This window comes from Prinia subflava, chromosome 3, assembly GCF_021018805.1.
Source record: "Prinia subflava isolate CZ2003 ecotype Zambia chromosome 3, Cam_Psub_1.2, whole genome shotgun sequence".
In the NCBI taxonomy this organism is placed as follows: domain Eukaryota; kingdom Metazoa; phylum Chordata; class Aves; order Passeriformes; family Cisticolidae; genus Prinia; species Prinia subflava.
The window spans coordinates 16416822-16436305 of NC_086249.1; the positions used below are offsets into that span (position 1 = coordinate 16416822).

General features: G+C 43.1%; 2 protein-coding genes across 3 annotated transcripts in view; one reads left to right on the forward strand and one right to left on the reverse strand.

Annotated features, from left to right (window-relative positions):
- Nucleotides 1–1420, reverse strand: part of GTF2E1 (general transcription factor IIE subunit 1) — a 49393-nt gene extending 47973 nt beyond the window's left edge. The window contains exon 1 of one of the 2 annotated variants that reach the window (XM_063394031.1): nucleotides 1270–1420. The gene's annotated coding sequence lies outside the window, so the exon portion shown is untranslated. Of the gene's footprint in view, nucleotides 1–719; nucleotides 1026–1269 lie in introns of those variants that run through there. The other variant, XM_063394032.1, reaches the window with a different exon arrangement.
- A 98-nt stretch (nucleotides 1421–1518) lies between these two features.
- On the forward strand, nucleotides 1519–12813 carry RABL3 (RAB, member of RAS oncogene family like 3). The gene is made up of 8 exons (XM_063394033.1): nucleotides 1519–1661; nucleotides 1850–1941; nucleotides 3522–3651; nucleotides 6468–6582; nucleotides 7716–7866; nucleotides 8508–8579; nucleotides 9415–9453; nucleotides 12007–12813. The coding sequence occupies exons 1-8, from the start codon at nucleotides 1616–1618 to the stop codon at nucleotides 12070–12072; spliced, it is 711 nt and encodes a 236-aa protein (XP_063250103.1). The 5' UTR covers nucleotides 1519–1615; the 3' UTR covers nucleotides 12073–12813.
- The last annotated feature ends 6671 nt before the right edge of the window (nucleotides 12814–19484 follow it).

Sequence of the window (19484 nt, forward strand, 5' to 3'; positions counted from 1 at the left end):
GTGGGTATACAAGGTGCATATAAGCAATAAAGAAACAAAGAAACTAAGTAACAAGACACCAGATTAATTAACATAGTTTCTTGTTTAAAAGAATCCCCTAAAGCATCCTGTGAGAAAGTGAGCTGGATGTCAGGGGAAGTTGAAGACAGGAATGCAATTCCCATCAGGCCTCATTCCAGCCAGAAAGGCATGTGCTCCTCTCCCAGGCACATGGATCTGCCCTCACACCACCATCCTGTGCACCAAACTGATCCCTTTAAGGTAGAAAAATACTTTTTATTTTCCTTTTTGCTATGTTTAATGAGCTGGTGGAAAATTCTGATGAGCAACAGAACCAGCAGTAAGAGAAGATGCCACTGATGAAAAGTGGAGAAGATGAAAGGAAAAAGTCCACCTTTTGAGGATGAAAAATACTGAGCTACCTAGACTTCATGAAAATGCACCTTAGGTGTGCATGGCTGAACATCCTTTTGAGAATGCTGATCTTCCTTGTTCATTGTGAGCCTCTTGGAATGGCAATGCCTGACAGCTGGACCCATCTAACACCACCTCCACTATGAGATGTGGTGTTTGCCTGCTTCTCAGGGAACCAGCACGCTCCTGAGGCCAGAAGAAATGTAATACACAAAAAAACCCAAACAAACATACAAAAAACCCCAAGCCATAAAACAACCAAAAAGAAAAAGAAGAAAAAAAAAAATCAAACCCACGAACCTCACCTTGCTGACCTGGCAAGCTGAGTGGTTACAGCGCTGGCTGGTTGGCTCAAACCCGGCAGACAGGAATGAGCTGGCTTTGCCAGTCAGCCGCCCCTCAGATGCCCGTAACTCTGCATCTCCCTGCACAGGACAAAGCCCACAGAGCCCCGGGCTCAGCAGCACAGGAAGCTTTACCGGCGCTGAGGGGAGAACCCCTGCGCCGGCTGCGCCGCTTCCCATTCCCTACCCACTTGCATGTGCTGAGGTTTAAACATCGAACTGTGTAGGTTTCTGTAGGACAAGAGGAGGTCAGCAGTACCTCTGGGGAAAAAAAAAAAAAAAAAAAAAAAAGGAAAAAAAAAAAAAAAGACAAAACCAAACAAAGAAGAAGCCTCAACGAACACCGCAGGAGGAACGGCAAACGGTGGGAAGGAGCCAAGGCGAGGAAGGGGCCCAGACGGGCACAACGTGCAGAGAGCACGGGCCCCGCGGGCCGCTCTGCGGCACCCAGGCGCCGTGCCGGGGTCTCCGCGGGCCGCAGGCACCCCGCGCTCCCGGGGCCGGCACTGACCTGGCGCCGCTCGCAGCTCTCCCGGCTCCGGGCGGCGCTGCCGGGGCTCCGCCACCCGCGTCACCGCCGCGCGCGCCGCTGCCGTCAGCCGCGCCCGCCGCGCGTGCGCCGCACCGCCCCCGCCCTTCCCGCGCGCCGCCCGGCGGGGCGAGCGACAGGGAAGCGAGCCAATCGCCTGCCAGTTTCGCACCTCGCCTTCCCGCCCTCACGAAGATAGACCTATCAGAAGTGAGCGGCTCCCCGGCAGCACGAGCAGCCCGCCAATAGGCTGAGAGAAGCAGCAAGAACACGCGCCGCGATTGGCGGGCGCCCCCGCGGCCGGGCGTTGTTGCTAGGCTGGGTAAAGATGGCGGCTCTGGACAGGGTCAAGGTGCTGGTGCTGGGAGACTCCGGTGAGTCCGTGTCCCCAGGCCGTGTGTCCTGGGGCCGCTCCGTGGGGATCTGCTCCTCGCCTCCCTCCCCGTTACCCGCTGAGGGGCCGGCACCGCCCGCGTTCACTCAGTGCTGCTCCCGGGCTCGCCACCTGTAAATAACCCTGGCACCGCCTCCCAGGAGTTGTTTTCTCTCTGTGCACTTGCAGGTGTCGGAAAATCGTCGCTCGTTCACCTCTTGTGCCACAACCAGGTGCTGGGAAACCCGTCCTGGACAGTGGGCTGCTCCGTGGATGTGCGAGTAGGTGACATGCCCGGCCTCTTGGTGGCCCTGAGCCTGACGTGTGAGGGAAGGGCCCTGACTCTATTTCAATTACTTACCGCCCCAGGAGGTGTACTTTGATCACCTGTTTTGCTGAGGGCTTAATCTTCTGATGCAAGTAGCGTCAAATGTGAGCCAAGTACTTGCATGTAAGCAAGTTTTGACTTTCCAGGGTTGTCACAATCAGACAGGACGTTTGTCACTCGCAGCTCCGCTCCTGGCGTGGTACAAGTCACAGGGTGGCCAGTTCCTTGAGAAACAGGCAAGGAACAGCCAAGTCGTCAGCCATTCACAGTGGGGAAAAACAGTTTGCTCATTTGGGTTGTGGGAACACGGGAAAGCTCTGGATGATATCCATGTGTTAGAAAAACAAATTAAAAATTAGGGCCTGACGTGCTTCAGTGCTCGTAGACCTGGGTGAGGAAAGTAAAAGGAGAAATTGATTGCTGAGACCTGGACACCAGGAATGCAGAGTTTATAAACCACAAAGACATGTTACAGAAAGCAGGGCTGGAGAAGAAACCAACAAAGACAATTAATAAGACTCCCTATCTGGGAAAAAGATAATAAAAAGGCTGAAAAGGTGGGCTTGTTAGCATGAGAAGTGAGAAATCCATAACCAATAGAAGATCAAATATTAATTAATGAAGAGAACTGCATAACTTGTAAGCCAGTGAGCACTGGCTCATTCCTTTGCCAAAATGCAGATATAGTTGTAAGTTTTGGTGACTGATGTATGTGTTTGGTGAAGTGCTACTCAGGTACCTCACTGCTGAACAAATTAGTGTGGATTTTCTAACCTAACTCCGTTAGAGAGTTTATTTCCTGGATTTTGGTGACAATTGTGACCATGGGCTTGCTTCTTCTCCTGATTACTTGCTGCAGTACCTGCTGTGGGAAGAATGAGGATGTTCATCCAGCAGTTCTTTGGCCCAGCCTACAGCCCTCATGGGACATTGATAAGTGCATTTTTCCTACATCGCTCTTTGCTGCATTCTTGAAATGCATTGCCCTAGGTTAAGAATATATTTCCAAAATCTAAGCAGAGGAACACGGCAGTCCTGTTTGATTGTGGAGCAAAATTACTCAGCAGATCTGGGGGCAGAAGTTGTTGATTAATTCAGTTGAGGTGTCAGAATTTGAGTGGGAAAAAATGTGGTCAGTTGGAATCCAGGTCTGTCACCTGTGCTACTGTTCTTGCAGTGGTGCCATGTGGGTTTTAAGAACTGTGAGAAATCAAGACCTTAAATTTTCCATTTGCTTTAGCAAAACACTGTGTCCGAGCACATCAGGAGATGTTGGGTTTCTTAATACTGAGAAGCAGAGGGTGCTCCCTGTTTACTCACATGAGATGGTGAGCTCCATCCCTCTGGTGTCCGGTGACTGTTGCTTGACTCATTCCATCTCTTCCACTTGAGAGGTTTGAAATGGTGTCAGCATGAGAATTTCCAAATTTCTATCCAAGTGCAATAATCCTTCCAGCTGAAAGTATAAGTGTGATGTGGATTAACTCCTGTGACGTGGTGCTGTAGTTATGTATGATGTGAATTTTCCCTCAGATCCATGACTACAAAGAGGGAACTCCAGAGGAGAAGACCTATTACATTGAGCTGTGGGACGTTGGAGGCTCCGTGGGCAGTGCCACCAGTGTGAAAAGCACACGAGCAGTGTTCTACAATTTGCTGAATGGTGAGTTGGCTTGGTGTAAATATGGTTTTGCTACTGGCTCTGTTAGGAGCTGTCCCTTGGTTCTGGGGCAGCCTGGCTAGGGGTACATTGTTCTCCTTTCTGGTTTATACAGGAAAAAAACCTGATACCATTTGTAGGCAGAATTTTATGGATTCAGTTGTGAATGGCAGATATTTCAGGCAGAGCTGTGCAGAAGGGCTCTATCAGCCTTTCCCTTGTGCAGCTGGCACAGCAAGGAGGCTTTGAAGGTCCAGTGGTTGCCTTCACCTTTCTGGGCCTGATATACTGTACAAATATGATTTACATATTTTTAAGATTTTTTATGATTCATATTTTCTTGTCTGTTCTGTTGCAAAACCCACAGCAGAGAAATCATTATTTCATTGTTATGAACTTTGATAGTTACATCCTACCCTGGCAAATTTGAACTGTCTCCCATGAAATTGCCACATGCTGATAACCATCTTGCCTCTGCTAATTTAGCTTACCAACTTATTTTTAAGAGTTGGATCTTGCAACTTGCTGCATATGTAGACAGTAATATTTTGTGCCTTCTGTTGAGATATTGTCTTAAAGGCCTAGCAGTTCATCTGTGTCTCTAACAAGAGCAAATAAGAGATTATAAACATAACAGTGCAGTATTTCAGTTGTTACTTTTTGTCATCCCAGGATAGTTCACTACAAGTAGATGTATATCAGACTAACAACTGCTTCTGAAAATCTGGCTCAAGTGTTCTGTTTGATTCTCTTTCCTTATTCTCACTCATTTGAAGGCCTTTCAGTAACATGCTAAACCACACAATGAACATTTTTGGTCTGTGATTAACAAGTTATTTCTTCCTCCTTTCTCAGGGGAAAAACTGTGTTAGGTATCTCTTGCTTATACGGTTAACCAGATTTCTATATATAAGACTTCAGTAGAGTTGTGCCCTCAAAGCCAGCCTCTTTTGTATGTGAAAAAAAATTGATTTCCTTTTGATACCAAATCTACAGTGTGCCAGGGAGTGTGGGTCAGACTTGGAAATACCTTAGAAGGGCCCATTAGGAAATGAAGTCTTGGACTCATGCATCTGAATTATAATTGATGACATTAAAATACAGTTATTTATCTCCACTGCCCAAAAGATACTAATTAGACAGCTTGCATATGAAGATTGTTGACTTTGGTAGTTAACCTTGGGCCTTGTTTCTTTCATTAGATTAATTTCTCCATTAGAGCTTGTCTCACAAATTGCCTCTGCTTGACCTGATTTAAGAAGAGAAGATGAATGCATTCCTTTTGCCTGACTGCTTGTGCTTTCTGGGCTTGCAGTGGACTGAAAACCAGGCAGTGTTTGGTTGTGGCAGCAGCTGTGCAGGCTGCTGGGTTGTTGACAGGGCTGGGTCCAGTTTGGTTTTTGGATTATCCACACATCTCTGCTGACTCTCCACCTGGTGTGGGACTGTGATAGCTGAGGACAGTGACTGGGCACTAAAGCTTTGGCTTGTAGACCTGCCTGTGGGAGGAGTAGTCATTGGTTCTGCCTGCCCTTTTTGGATGTTGACAGTCTTTTTCTGCTGGTGCAGCTAACTGTGCAGGTTTCAGGTGAAGCAGATAAGGGAACTGACCAATCAAAGGTATAACTGAGGGAGAGTGTGGAGGTAGAGAGTGTTTCTCCCAGGTTGTGCAGCAGTGCCTCTGGATCTGTTGCTGCAGGCCAGGTTCTGTTGTATCAGGCATTTTCTCTCTGCACTGGGGCTGGACACGCAGCAGAGTTACCTTTTTATACAGTTACTGAGATCAGTGCTTTGAAATAGGGCTGCAGCTGTGATATGCTGGGAACTCTCGTGGGAGAGTCTGTGCACAGTCATGTAGGGTAGTGGAAAATGTGTGTGGAAATGTGGTTTGTTCTTAGTGTGTACAGTGGGTGGCACCTCTGGGAGTTAAGGTGAAAGACTAAATTAGTAAGTTTTTTCCACCTGTAGGCTGTGCAGTGTTTTGAGAATGAATCCTGATGCAGATAAGGGGTATCATTCCATTTTGTCCTTGAACTGATGATAGTTTGAAGTCTGGAGGAAGTGGGAACATTCCACATATTGCAGAAGGTGTGAGTAAATAGAAGAAATTTGCTAGCAGGAGTCAGTAATTGAGTTAGGAACTGTGGTTATCAGAAGTGGGTGTCTGTTAATAGCACAGCTAGGATGCCTGACTCTGTCTCAGAATTTACATTTTGAAGGCTCATGGTAATGAAAAATGCTGGAAACTTAATCTTAAGTCCAACAAGTCTTATTAATTCACGCTTCTACCAGCCATTTAGTGGTCTGTGAAATTTTATCAGTGTCTATTTCCCCTTGATACCTTCCCAAGTATATAGCATTAATTCTTGAAAATGCAGGAAAGCAGCAGTTCTTTCTGAACTCTTTTGAAACAGAGAAAAAGCCTTTAGACTTTATAGATGATGTGACAAAAAATAATTATGTTTACCAGAGAAAGGCTAAATTTTCTGCTGCAGTAATACAGAATTTCAGTGTCATGAAACATAGACAGAATCAGTGAATGCCTGCGAGCCTTTTGCAGATTAAACCCTGAGGTGGCTGTTTGTTTCCTGCTTTCATGTGATTTTTCTCTTAGCTCTTAGCCAATTCTTGATAAGCAGCTTTAAAAAACCTGTTGCATCCTGATATTTTCAGCCTTACTTATTCACTGTAACTGAACTGATTATACATCCCTTACTTAATTCTCAGATATCTGGGAACCTGCAGGTATCATTTTGGTAAGATAAGGAAGGGAATATGTATCTTTAAATGGCATCTTGCTGTCTTGTCTTTCGCTCTAGGGATAATTTTAGTGCATGACTTGACCAACAAGAAATCATCTCAGAATTTGTATCGCTGGTCTTTGGAAGCACTCAACAGAGATGTCGCTCCAACAGGAGTTCTCGTGACAAATGGGTGAGTGAAAAACATACATGCAGAGCTGAGACACTCATAGAAGTCTTTGTTTATCTCTAAGGGTACTTAGTCTCTGCAGGAAAGTAGGTGTGATTAGAATTGGAAGAAAGAAAGAATTGGAGTGTATCAAAGAAAGTTGATTTTTGATTGTTCTTTTCCTTTTATACTGCCAATCAGGCAATTCTAACAGCAGATTCCCAAAGTGGGTGGCAGAGACCTTGCTTTAAGGGAAAAGATGTTTATTGCATCCTTTATTTGTGTGAGGCCTCTGTGAGAGTGGGTCCAGTCCCCATTAACTCAAGATTTCTCTGTCTGTGCTGAGAGATGCCATTGTACAGGAAATGTCGTGAGATGATGTGTCTGGGCAAAGTGGCATTCCTTCCATGCACCAGGACTGAGGAGGTTCACCTCATACATTTTTGGTTTGAGGGATGGGGGAATTATTTTAGGAGTGCGGCTAAAAAAGCTTAGAAAACTCTGCTTAAACAGCACATTCATAATTAGTTCTCCAACACCTTGTCAAGGATTTCCTCCTGTAACTCTGTGCTTCTGTCATCCATCTGGTCAAGGAGGTTTGAAAATTGTTGCTAAACCTCACACATGAGCAGGAAGGCAATAACAAGGAGTAGCTTTTTGTGGGAAGAATATCAATTGTTTATCTGTCTGTTCTGGTCCACAGGTGTTTCTGTAGAAACGTAGGAGATGGGAAAGAGGATTTGCATTGTATAAACTGCAAAATTCTCCAGTGTCTCCACAGACAGGTTCTTCACAATTGTTTAAATTTCCAAAAGTTTAACTTCTGTCAAGGACAGATGTTCAGCCCCTAGCAATTCCTTGCTCAAGTTGTTGCTTTTGGTTGTAAAATTACTTGCTAGAAAGCTTGGGTTAGGTAAAAGTGACAGACAAGTGAATATCCTAGCTGAGGAGAATGACTGAAGCTTGCATTCCTGTGTAGTGACTTAGATGCAGAAGCCTTTCCTTAATTTAATGATACTGCACATTTTAACTTAGCTAAACGGACCACTGATAAATAAATTACTGGGTTTTGAGAGGCACGGGGAAGGTGATGTTGTACTTGTGCCCACTTACATGGCCATTGCCTCATTCAGGATTGTATTTGCTTCCCTCATCAGTGACTATGACCATGAACAGTTTGGTGATAACCAGATCCCACTGCTGGTAATAGGAACTAAACTGGATCAGATCCCAGAAACCAAGAGGAATGAAGTTTTGACCAGAACTGCATTCTTGGCTGAGGATTTCAATGCTGAAGAGATAAATTTGGTTAGTATCCTTGTCATCACTGGTGTTTTTCTTTCATATGGGAGTGAGTCCAATTTTTAGGAAGTAAAGATCTTGTAACAAAAATTTGGCTTTTGGGGATTTTTCTGGTAATGCCAGTCATTCACATTTTGGTTGGCTGTGCCCCTTGCTTGATGAAAAAGATATTTTTTGTTTCATTACAGGGAGATGTAAGGGGTATTAGATAAGGTCACTTACAAATTGTTGGCTGAATTGTTTAGAATTGTTGGCTGGGAGTTAAATTTTCTTTTTCTTATTCATAGCTCTGACATAAATTGTCTTTGAATGAAACATGAAGATGACTTTATATAGATTCATGGATATAAAAATATACATGTGCTGTGTGAATGCTTGTGTACACACTCCCAGTCTCAGGTGTAGCCTGTACAAATCACTGCCTGACTGTACAGGAAGGAAGGAAGATGTGAAGCATTCAGGGGGTTGCTTGGAATTCTGCATTTGATTGACAGAACAGTTGTTTTTTTCTCTGAAGTGACTGTGGAACAGAAATCAGCAGATCCATTGTTTTCCCTCAGGGGAAAGGTATGTTCATTTCCTTGTGGTTGGCTTCCTTGCACTGATTTCCTTGTGCTTGGTTTGTCGGTGTCTTCTGGCTGTTCTAGGACTGCACCAATCCTCGTTACCTGGCTGCAGGTTCATCCAATGCTGTCAAACTAAGCAGGTTTTTTGATAAGGTAAGTCAATGAAATGATGTTTTATTATCCTGTGCATCAAATGCTTCTGGAGTTTGAGCATGAGCAACAGTTTAAGCTGCTCCTTTCACATTCCACTCTGTGAGCTGGTTCAAGCCAGGTGTGAGGAGGCCAAAGATTGATCTGCTTTGGGGACCCTGCAGGAGATAGCTGATCTGCTTGAAGATTTAGTTCCTAATCTGCATAGAGCAGTGAAAAAGAACTCACAAATGTGCAAAGACACTCTGCTTACGCTTTTGAAGTTGTCTGGCAGGCCAGAGAGCTTGCAGCATTCTGAGACAGTAATGTGGGGAGATGCAAGACTGGTTAGTTCTGTTGATCCTAGTTAAAGCAACCTTTAGGAATTAAGAAATTAATCAAAAATATTACACTGCCTTCCTGGAAAAGAGACCATTAAGGTCCACTGTGCAAATGAGAGAAGGAATGCTCTGTTTTAAGCATCCCCTGGGCAAAGATAGCATAGTGGGGCTACTGTGCTGTAGTAGGAACCACTGTCCCTAAGGGAATGGGAGTAACTGATTCTGAAGCAGGAGACACACAAATCATCGCCTCCATTGCCCAGGAGGGCTAACTAAATTAACTGTGTTGAAGTTGAGGATAATTAAACAGCTTAGACTGCCTGTCTAAGAATGGCTGTGGGTGGCAACTGCTGTGTGTGCTAGAGCATTGCACTAAAGCAGTAGGCCTGGAGCAGAGATTTGGGGTCAGACCTTGTCCCAGTTAGCCATGAGTTTCAGTGCTCATGTGTGAAGTGTTGGTTGCAATCCGAGGTTATGCATGTGCTGTGCAAGCTGAGATCATTCTCTGTTGTTCCCAGGTCATAGAGAAGAGATACATCTTAAGAGATGGCAATCAGGTTTGTCACTTTTCCTTTCTTTCATTTCTCCCTGTGTAATGTGAGCTGCTGACACAGTCCTCTTTAAAACACGAGCTTCCTGCAACCTAAATGACAATCTGTGCTGGCAATTGAATTCTGATATCTGTGGGAGCACAGCTGTAAGGCCTAGACAGAAGAATGGCTGACTTCTGTCAGCTGAAGTATTTGTCTGTAAAGTGATTGGCAGTGAAATACCTAAGTATGCTAACATAGTAGAAGTTGGAAGAGTAAGATAAAATGGGCAAATATGATTTCTTTCAGCTCTGTCAGCTTCAGGCTGTTGGTTGCAGATTTAGGCCATAGATGCTATCCTGAAGGTCAATGGAAAGGGATTTTTTTGCACAGCTGAAACTAGATTTTATGTTCAGTACAGGTGGTTTCCAGAGACTCAGTGGAGCCACAAGAAAAATGGCAGTATGATATCAGCTTGTAATTTATTCCTAAAGGACTGAATTTACTGTTTTCAGCCAGTTGGGGAAATACTAGTAAAATTACTTCTGTTTTGGCAGGCCACTTCAGCTTTTGTGCCCCCCACCTCCCCACATGCAGTCTACGGTGCAGGGAGTAGTGAAGTTGCATTTATCCTATGTAAAGGTGTTGCAAATTCCCATGAAAAGCAGCTCTGAAGTGCAGTCACACCTGTACATTGTTAGAGGTAGCTGTGCTGAAAGCCCCTTGGGGAGAGCAGGGGAAAATAGTCACAGATCACAAAATGCTTCCTTTCTTTGTGCACTTTTGTAGTGCTTTTTAAAAATAAATTCACTTTTGCCTCTTCTAGTTCTGCATGATGCCTTTTTTTCTTCCCCTCTCCTCCCCACATTCCAGTGAAAGGAAGTTTCCCTTTCATGAGAATAATATCTTAATGCAGAAACCTGCTTGTATGCTGGTTGTCTTTAATGCATGATGTAAGATTTTTATTTATATGATTTGATCCTATTTAATGGCTAGCCAGGGATTAACTATACATTCCTGCTGGTTGTGTGCCAAAGATTGCAGCCTGCTGATGACTATCTACTTCCCTGACAGGAGCTCAAAAGCTTAAAACAAATCTTAAATAGCAAACAGTCGTGTTTAAAGAGGCAAAATTTAAACTGGAAATGGAGACTTCAATACAACCTCTTAATGTTATCCATTGAAGTTACCTGCTTAATGTAGCTCTTACCAATCTGTTTGTGGGCTTTCTACAGTAGGTCACTATGATCATTTGTGTTTTGAGGTATTCCTGTTTTAAACTTCTTCAGGATGAAAAGAATGAGAAGTTCCAAATTGCTCATAGCTACAACTTCCATCAGATCGGTGATAAATAAATAATTACTACTCTTAATTAGTGACTTTGATGTAAATAATGCTAAAGCAGATAACTTTTTACCTATGGTGTTCAGGTGCTTCTTAGTTGTAATGATTGCATTTTTCCTCTTTAAATTCCCAAAGCAGTTTTCATGAGGTGAACCTTTGTACCAAATCTGTCTGATTTTATCCTTAGAGATGATTGAATAAACCAGTACCTTAGTGAATACCTTGCATATTTGTTTGAGTTTTGGGCCTGAAAACTCCAAGTAAATTTAATCTGCGGAGTTTTTAGTGGGCTTTTATTTTGGGAAAGCTCTTTAGCCCTCTGCTTAGCAGTGAAGTGTGTAACCTGAGCAATGTGCTGTGAATTGGAGATTATGTTTTCCTCCCATACAATCCATACATGCCATGTTCTTCTGGCATGATTTGCAGGGTTTGGTTGATTCCCACCATTTTGATAGACTGTATTCCCTATGAAAGTGTGGGATTGTTTTGGGAGGGTGTATCTGCTGGGTCTGCTGCTTGTGTGTAGTAAGGTAAAAGTTACTCTGGCCTGTAATCAAATAGTTTTATGATGCCAATAGGGCAGATATGCAGTATTAGAAAGCACTTTCTTTTGGGCACACATTAGGTTGAAAATCTGGCTGAAATACTGTTAAAGCAGAGAAGCTTCTGATGGTTTCAAGTCGATTTTCTTTATAAACATCTATTGTCACTGTAAGCAGTGTCTGCAGATGGGCTGCAAATGCAGGACTGCTAATCCTTTGTATTGTTGCAGCCATTTCTATCCCAATGGTTTTAAGCTTTCAGCCACTGATAAAACTGTACTTTCAACTGCCAGTGAAGTGCTGCTGCCCGGGTTTGAAGGCATAAAGCCTCAACAGCTCTTTGATAGGACTTGGTTTATATTGTTTTATAGTTTTAAAAATGAATGGAGGAGAAATTCTTGTATGCACTTGAATCTGGGGGGAAATACAGGCTTTAAAATCTGTCATTGACTGGGTTAGGATTGAGGCTTTCAATTTCCCTTGTCAAAAAGTCCTCAGGAGCCCCACAGAACAGATGAGCCATAGTGAAGTCGTGCAGTGTTTAATTAGTGGTGCTCCTCTGGCAGCCAGCTGAAGCACTGTGGCCCTGATTCTGGAGACAGTGTAGAAGATGTTGCAGTTGGCTTGGTAACAGTGTGGGCTGGAGGGAGCTCCTGCTGATCCTGACATGGCAACTTGTCTTCCCTGCCTCTAGATTCCTGGCTTCTCTGAAAGGAAGAGGTTTGGAGGAGGAACGCTGAAGAACCTTCATTATGACTGAGCTCTGAAGAAGGGGAAGATGACTTTTCTCTGTCCTAATGACATTCCCATTCCAACTGGGTCCTCAAGGATAGTAATGCTTCTGTCAAGCAGAGTAAATGATATTACAGCTGGCTAGCCTGCTGAAGCTTCTGTTGTTGGAAAAGACTTGGGAAAAGCTTTCCAAAAACCTCATCTGGAGCCTAGAGTATTTCTTAGGACTGCAGACCATCTGGATCTATGGGAACTCCTGGGGAAAGTGTGCAATACGTTGAATGCCTCTCACACTCCTGAGGGACAGTTCATCATACACAGCCCGTATATGTAACGTCCTTGTCTCCATTTGAAAAGTTATGGACAGTCTTTGCAATGTTTTCATTCATTTTACCTCTAAAGGAAAGATGACACTGAGTAGGCCTCTCACATACAGTAAAGTGACCAGAACAAGTGAGCAAAATGTAACAATAGGTAAGGTGGGCTGGAAATAATAGAATACCTTCATTAAATGAATGGAGTTTTGTTTCACCTAGAGCACACTGTTCATCCCTATTCAAAAGGGATAAAAGCAATAGGCAAGATACAAAAAAAAGATTTGAAGCCTTAAAAAGAAAATCATTAGTAGAAAACAACTGGTGTTAGTTCTGCTGCTTAAATTAAAATTGTTTACTTTGGAGAGGGCAAAGTTAATCAAGTTCTCCTGTTTATCTTTTCATAATTGTGGTCTTGTTTTTTATATTAAATTAAAAGGCAATTCATTGAAAAATGGTGGAAAAAGTGTGTTTTTATACAGTGCTTATTTGGAACAAATGTGACATGGTCCTACTGAGCCTAAGGACTTAGTGGATTCAGAAAACATGAAATGTAAGAACATCCTCTGAATTAGAATGGATAGAAATTTAGAAGGGATATAAAGCTGTGTAAAAAGCAGGAACTGAGCATGATTAGGAGACTTCTATAATGTAGATGTTTCCTTTACATAGTTAGCACTAAGGATAAAGGAGATTTGATCTGGTCTGATCTCCTGTACAGAGTCTCGTTTCCCTAAATAGCCCAAGCTTTGCACGGTTTCTCACCTTGCTAGAATTCATGGAGTGGTAAAAGCCTGATTTATGGCAGCTCCCTCTTTCCACTCCTTCCTCACAGTCACCTCTAATGGTTAAACTTCTGGCAAAGGCTAACTAAGAGCTGGAGTTAGATGTAAATAGAGATTAATAATAAATGGGGATAGAAGAAAGCACAATGCCGGTGTGAAATTGTCAGGGAGCAGAGTTCTGCAGTCTCTGCTCTCTACCTCTGCCTGCAGCTCTTCTGGCAGCTGCTTGGAAATAAATGGAAAGCTGCCTCCTGCCACTAATCAGGCACAAAAGTGACAGCTGGGGGCACCAGTCAAACTTATTAAAAATATGAAGGCTTTGCTTTTCCTTAGGCCATTTCCTGAAAGGTCTGGGAGCAGTTGTAAACATGAGTGCAGTAAGTTTTAGATGCTTGTGTGAAATAGGTTATTAGTTTACAGTTAGTTTACCAGCAGAAAAAACAAGGTACCAGAATATTCATTATAAAGAACCTGTGTCTGAGCTGTGCAGCTTGTGACAGCACCAGTGCCTGTCTCTCATCCTTTGACAATGAAAGCTGGAATTGTTTTCTCAAGGTCAGGTGCAGTCTTAGGGTAACCAGATCTGGGCTCCCTCAGGTTCCTAAGGAACTGCAGAGCAAGCAAGCTGTAGTGCTATTTCTTCCTTCACCCGGTGGCATCTTTTGAGTGGCCAAACCCTTGGCTGCAGCTCACCTGTCTGTGTGTTTTAAAGTAGGCCTGTAGCCTAGAATGAGTGTCTTGTTTGTTTAGATCTCAGCAGGTAACCACAATTAGGTGTATTTATTTTTTTCCTTCTTAGGACAAGGTGATGTGTAATGGAGTTGTGCATGCTGATGATGCTGTGTTTATTTTTGCAGGAGGTTCCAGCTTCTTGTCAGAACCAGCAGTATGTGAGCAGCTGGAGCTAGTTGCACTGCTTTTCTACCTTACCTGTTTCAGCTGCCCAAAAATGGTTCACTTGCAAACTTAGGGGTGTGACACCAGACAACTTTTCTGTGTCATGCTTGTTTTATATGTTCTACCTTTCTTTTCTCTGCACACACACCCCTTCTATGCCCCGTGACCCTTTTGTCTGTCTTGCCTCTGTCTGCCTGTACCTCGTTCTCTGTTCCTCCAGCTCCTTTCTCACAATTGCTATCCCTCTTTCTCTCCCATTTTCCCCATCTGTCTGACCCCTCTGTATCACAAGAAGTCACAAAGACTCCTCTTTGTGCTTCCTGCTCTGCTCTGGTTCCCCCTTTTTCCCCATTTTCCTCTCTGTTTCTCTCTGCCATGCATTGTCTGTCTTGCTGTACCACTGAAATTCTGTTTCTCTGTTTTCCTTCATCTCTGGTTTTGTCTCTGCTTTCTATGACATGCACACACATTTCCCATCAGAACATTGTTACCCAGTCCCTTCAGATTCAAGCTGCTCAGTGTCTCTGTGTTATTTCCCAGGCAGGAGTGTGTGCCCAGGTGCTATGTTCCAGAGGTGTCAGTGGAGGGGGCTCATGCAGGAACATGTGAGATGTGTCACCTCCCATGCACACGCAGGTGAAATGTAGAGCTGATAGAGCATGAGCTTTCCCTGTTCCCAAGGGGCTTGGCAGAGCTTTCTGGTTGATCTTTGTCCAACCACTTTGATGACTGGGGGATAGGCAGAATGAATATGAGTATGTCCTTAACATGGAAAATTTAGCAGGCATGCCACTGGCTTTTTAAGCACGTGATACCTATCCAGTAATGGGCTTTGGGGTGCAACCTTAATACAAATCTTCATTATTGATTATGTTTGCAGAGGCAGCTGCAATATGCTCTATTTGTCACAAATGAGAGATGAACTGCTGTGTTGTAGCCTCCAGTCAGTATCAGTCAGCTGTGGTGAAGTCAGGGTTTGGGTTCTCATTTCTCAGTGGATAACAAGGTGACAGTCTTCACTGATTGAAAACCTGCTTCTGCTTTTCAGCAAAGGGAGCTTAATCCTTCTATTTCTTTTGTTAGTCAGCTCCTCTTGTTAGAAGTCATGTTTCTGTCTCACTTTCCTTATGAGGATGCTGGTTACTTTGATTCCTTTGTAGGGTTGAGCAAGTGTGTGGCTTAGTGCACTAGTTTGCTTCGACAAAAAGCCATTATCATTATTGATGAACCTGTCACTGGCTGGCAAGTTGCCAGGAAGTGTGCAGAGGTAAAGCTTTCCTTAGGGTGTGCTTTGCTGCAACACTCAGTGTTAGGTCCTCAGATACACAGGGATTTTAGGAAAAAAAATCACATAGTTATCAGGTGGAAGAGGGGAAGAAAAATGAAATTAAAGATTGGAACTATGTTTTAAGTATCAATGGCAAAGCTCTCCTACCTAGTAAGGGCCTGTGACATGTAACCAAAAGTATTATTTTTAGTATTTATTATCCACTTGTGCTACTGTTTTTATTCTGACATCTGATCAGTAAGTGTGGAAAATACATTTCATTATGGTACACGAGGACACAAAGGGGAAATTCAGAAGAGTCTGTGTCACTAACAGTGGCTATGTGAGCAGCATAAGGGATTTCCAGGTGTGCAGGCAAAGCTGCAATGAACAGCAGTACTCAGGACCTGACTCGAAATGGATCTTGAAATAAGATGTAGCTCCCTAACAGTGAGAGTGATGATGCCTGAAACAGTTAATGGGAAAAAAGGCAAATTTGTCAATGTTTGGGGTTTTTCAGAGTAGCATTAGTTGCTTTGGGAAAGGCATGTTTTAGCACAGCTTTCAGGACTAGTCCCCAACATGCTTGTAAGGAAGGAGGTTTAGACGTTCAGAGCTCTCTGTGGCAGCAAAGAGACTGCGAAATCAAACTTTGGCAGTTCAGCTGCTTAGCCAGCACCTGCTGCAAACACCATTAAATACAGAAATGTGTTTTATTTTTCCTCCTTTGGCATTGTATCGCCGAGGTACAGCCTGTTTGTGCCCCTTGGCCTTATCAGGGCACAGAAATGCTGGTTCCATACCTACTGAAGTTGCACAGGGAAGTTTATTCTTGGCATACCACCACAGACTTCTCTCAAAAAGATGTTGAACACAAGACAAGCTCATAAATAAAAACATGTGCTTTTTCTTGACTAGATCGAAATGAAGTCTGGACTGTGGGAGCAAGCCAACTTAAAATTTAGTCATATTTTTGAATAGGAAGAGCATGAAATGAAATAGTGGGTGATTAACCCATGCACATCTGCGTTCCCTTTGACCTGAAAGTTAATGTTTACACAGTAGAAATGCACTGCTGGCTTTGGGTTAAAGATTGTTTAAAGGACAAGCACACCCAGTAGCTTGGAAGGCTACAACCACAGTCAGAGCTTTTATCTTTCTGTCTGATACCATCTGCTCTTCCTGAGCCTTGTTCTGCTGTGGCTTATGTGGGTTTGATGGACTGACCTATCCGTGCTGAATAAAAGGTCAGATCGCCAATTCAGTGGCTGTCCAAAATTAGCAGCAGAGTGGGGAAGGACAGAACAAAGCAATGTGACTAAATTTTCTGCTGACTTCTAAGAGTGATGGTTGTAGCTTGCAGGCAGAAGCATCACAGTAACATGAGCACGTGGCTTCTCCGGCTTCTATTCATGCAGCACCTGCTTTTTGGCAACAAGGACTGTGTGCTTTCTGCTGCAGACAACTTTTATGATCTTTCCTGAACAAATAAATGATAATAATTAACCTGTCTGGCATCTCCTGCTGAACAGTCCCAGAAAAATGACAAGGACATATTTCATAAGATCCACTCTACAGGAAAGTACATGTTATTAAAAAAGGCCTTTTTTAATACAATGCTGTTGGCAGTGATTAAAAAAAAGTATAAATATTATTGCTTTATTTTGCTATATTATGATGAAATGTTCAAAAAAAGAGATTAAATCCTCCTGATAGTAAGTAGTACACTCTCAGATAAACTAAGCTGCTCTAAAGCTGTCCCATTTAGTATGTAAAGAGTTAACAAGCAAAGAACAGATGCAAGTTCGGGAAGTTGGGATCACAGAGACAGGAGTGAATGAGGATATTTATTAATACATCACAGATGCATTTTAGGTGATGAAGATAGGAGGGGAAGTTGGTCCTTTTAGAAACAGGGTGCATCTCTGTGAAAGGCAACAGGTTGTTGCAACAGGAGGGCCACAAATGCATCAGGAAGGATCTGCCTCAGTCACTGTGACGTCTTTTCTCACTGGACAGAAGAGCTTGACTTTGGGCACCAGAGAGTGCCTTGCTGCAGGAAGCAGTGCTGAGCTGTGATCCAATAATAGTTCACACCATGGCCCCACTACCTGAATCAGCAGGAAACAAAACACCTTTTAATGCATATGCTGTGAATTCAAAGGTTTTTAGTCCCCTTTTTTATTGGATCAAATACAAGCTGCTTTAAATTCTCATTGAAAGGAAATTTTTTCCATTCTCCTCCTCATTCTTCATTCATCACCAGGATATTGAACACTAGCTGCTAAATTTTCAAGCAAACCCCTTGGTATTTTCATGCTGCCTCTCTGAAGCAGGTGAGCTCTTTGAACACCCCTTCAGATGCCTCTGAGAACAGTTCACAAGCTGCTGGTATGCAGGTACCATTCAGTGGTACATGCATCATGTAGCAAATACAGCAGTATTGATGTCTTTTGATTTTTGACATATTTCTTTTGGGTCTTGTTATGTCTTTCAGCTGGAATCTCCTTGGAGTAAAGGCCAGACGTGCACTGGATAATGTCATGAACCCAGAAAGGTAGCTGAGAACACTGAATACTTTTAATGCTCATTCTTCCAGGCTTAATTCATTGTGTTTATGCACCATGTTTGTGCAGCAACAATTCATTGTGTTTCTGTGTTTCATATTTACATGATAATGAATACAGTTGCTAAAATATTAATGAAGTACATCTATACTTCATGTTACATAAGATTTATAGTGAAGATTTCTACTGCAACTAACTGAAGGGGTTGTTTAGGCTAAATCACAGAATCACTGAGCTTGGAAGTGACCTTTGGAGATATCTCATCCAATCCCCTGCTCAAGCAGGGTCAGCTGGAGCAGGTTGCCCAGCACCATATCCAGATGGATTTTGAATGTCTTCACTGGTGCAGAATGCACAACCTCTCTGTGCAATCTATTCCAGTGTTTGACCACCACTTAATATTCACATTTATGGGCAAGGAGGGAAGTCCACAGAGCTACAGGCCAGTCAGCCTCACCTCCATATCTGATAAGGGATGCTTCAAAGCAACTAATCCTGGAGAACATTTTCACACACATGAAGAACATGATTTGGACTGATCAGCATGGATTTATGATTTCCCTCTTGAATGGTAGGGGTTGAGACAGAAACACAATGTGTGGTAAGATTTTTTTTCTGTATTTCATATGATTTGGATATTTGGAATTAATTAAGTGGTGTTTCAACAGAATCTTACTAAATAATGAATGGAATGGAATGGAATGGAATGGAATGGAATGGAATGGAATGGAATGGAATGGAATGGAATGGAATGGAATGGAATGGAAAAGCAAGGTTAGGCAGCCTAATCAGCTTTAAAACATTACATGGCTGTCAAGTGAAGTGACAACACCTTGTCTGTTTTTAGGAAACAAGAACAACCAGGAAGTAGGCCTACAGATAATTAAAAAGCAACACCTTTATTTTTTACCTGTCCCATGAGAAGAAAACAAGAGAATGGAGCCTGTAAAGAGACGTGAGCCAGGTGAAATGTAGGTTCTCAAAGGGAAATGTAAGCTAAAATGTGATATTCTCTCTCCTGCTGTGTCTCTCAGTAAAAGAAAGAGTTTTCTCCCTGAAACTCTGCAACTGCAGTTTGCTAAACTGTAGTCAAATGTGTAATTCTTCACTGTCAGAAAATAAGTGAGGTGAACTTTTTACTCTTAAATCTTGTCTGGTAGGAAAGGAGTCTCAAGGGTAGGTGACAAGTGCCAGGTACTTCATTTCTTTGGCAATGATGAATCACTGCTCAGGGTGAGCTAACATATTCACAATCTCTGCCTTGTCCTGGAGAATTCCTCTCTGCTGGAGGGATTTTTTATGGCAAAGCTGGAAGAGGTGAGGGTATGGAGAGAGCCTTCCTAGTGTGCAGAAACAGAGACCTGAAGAAGACTTATAACTTGGAGATTACTCAGTCGATATTCTTCTAGAGCCAAGGAAAATATCTCTCTCCCTCTCCCCCATCCAGAACCACGGTCTCTTCATACAGCCCATCTTCTCCCTCAGGGCAGCCAGCCTATTATTATTATGCCAGCTCCTAGAAGTGGCAGCTCTCAGTGGTTCAAATGTGCTACTGAGAATGGTGTGAGGAGCTACCAGTGTTCAGAGAAGCAAAGGTGATTTAAGACCTG

Excerpts from the sequence above, each read along its gene's own strand:
- RABL3 (XM_063394033.1), top strand. The coding sequence starts at position 1,616 with ATGGCGGCTCTGGACAGGGTCAAGGTGCTGGTGCTGGGAGACTCCG. Across the intron at positions 3,652-6,467 it reads GTTCTACAATTTGCTGAATG|GGATAATTTTAGTGCATGAC; the intron begins GTGAGTTGGCTT and ends CTTTCGCTCTAG. Across the intron at positions 8,580-9,414 it reads TAAGCAGGTTTTTTGATAAG|GTCATAGAGAAGAGATACAT; the intron begins GTAAGTCAATGA and ends TGTTGTTCCCAG.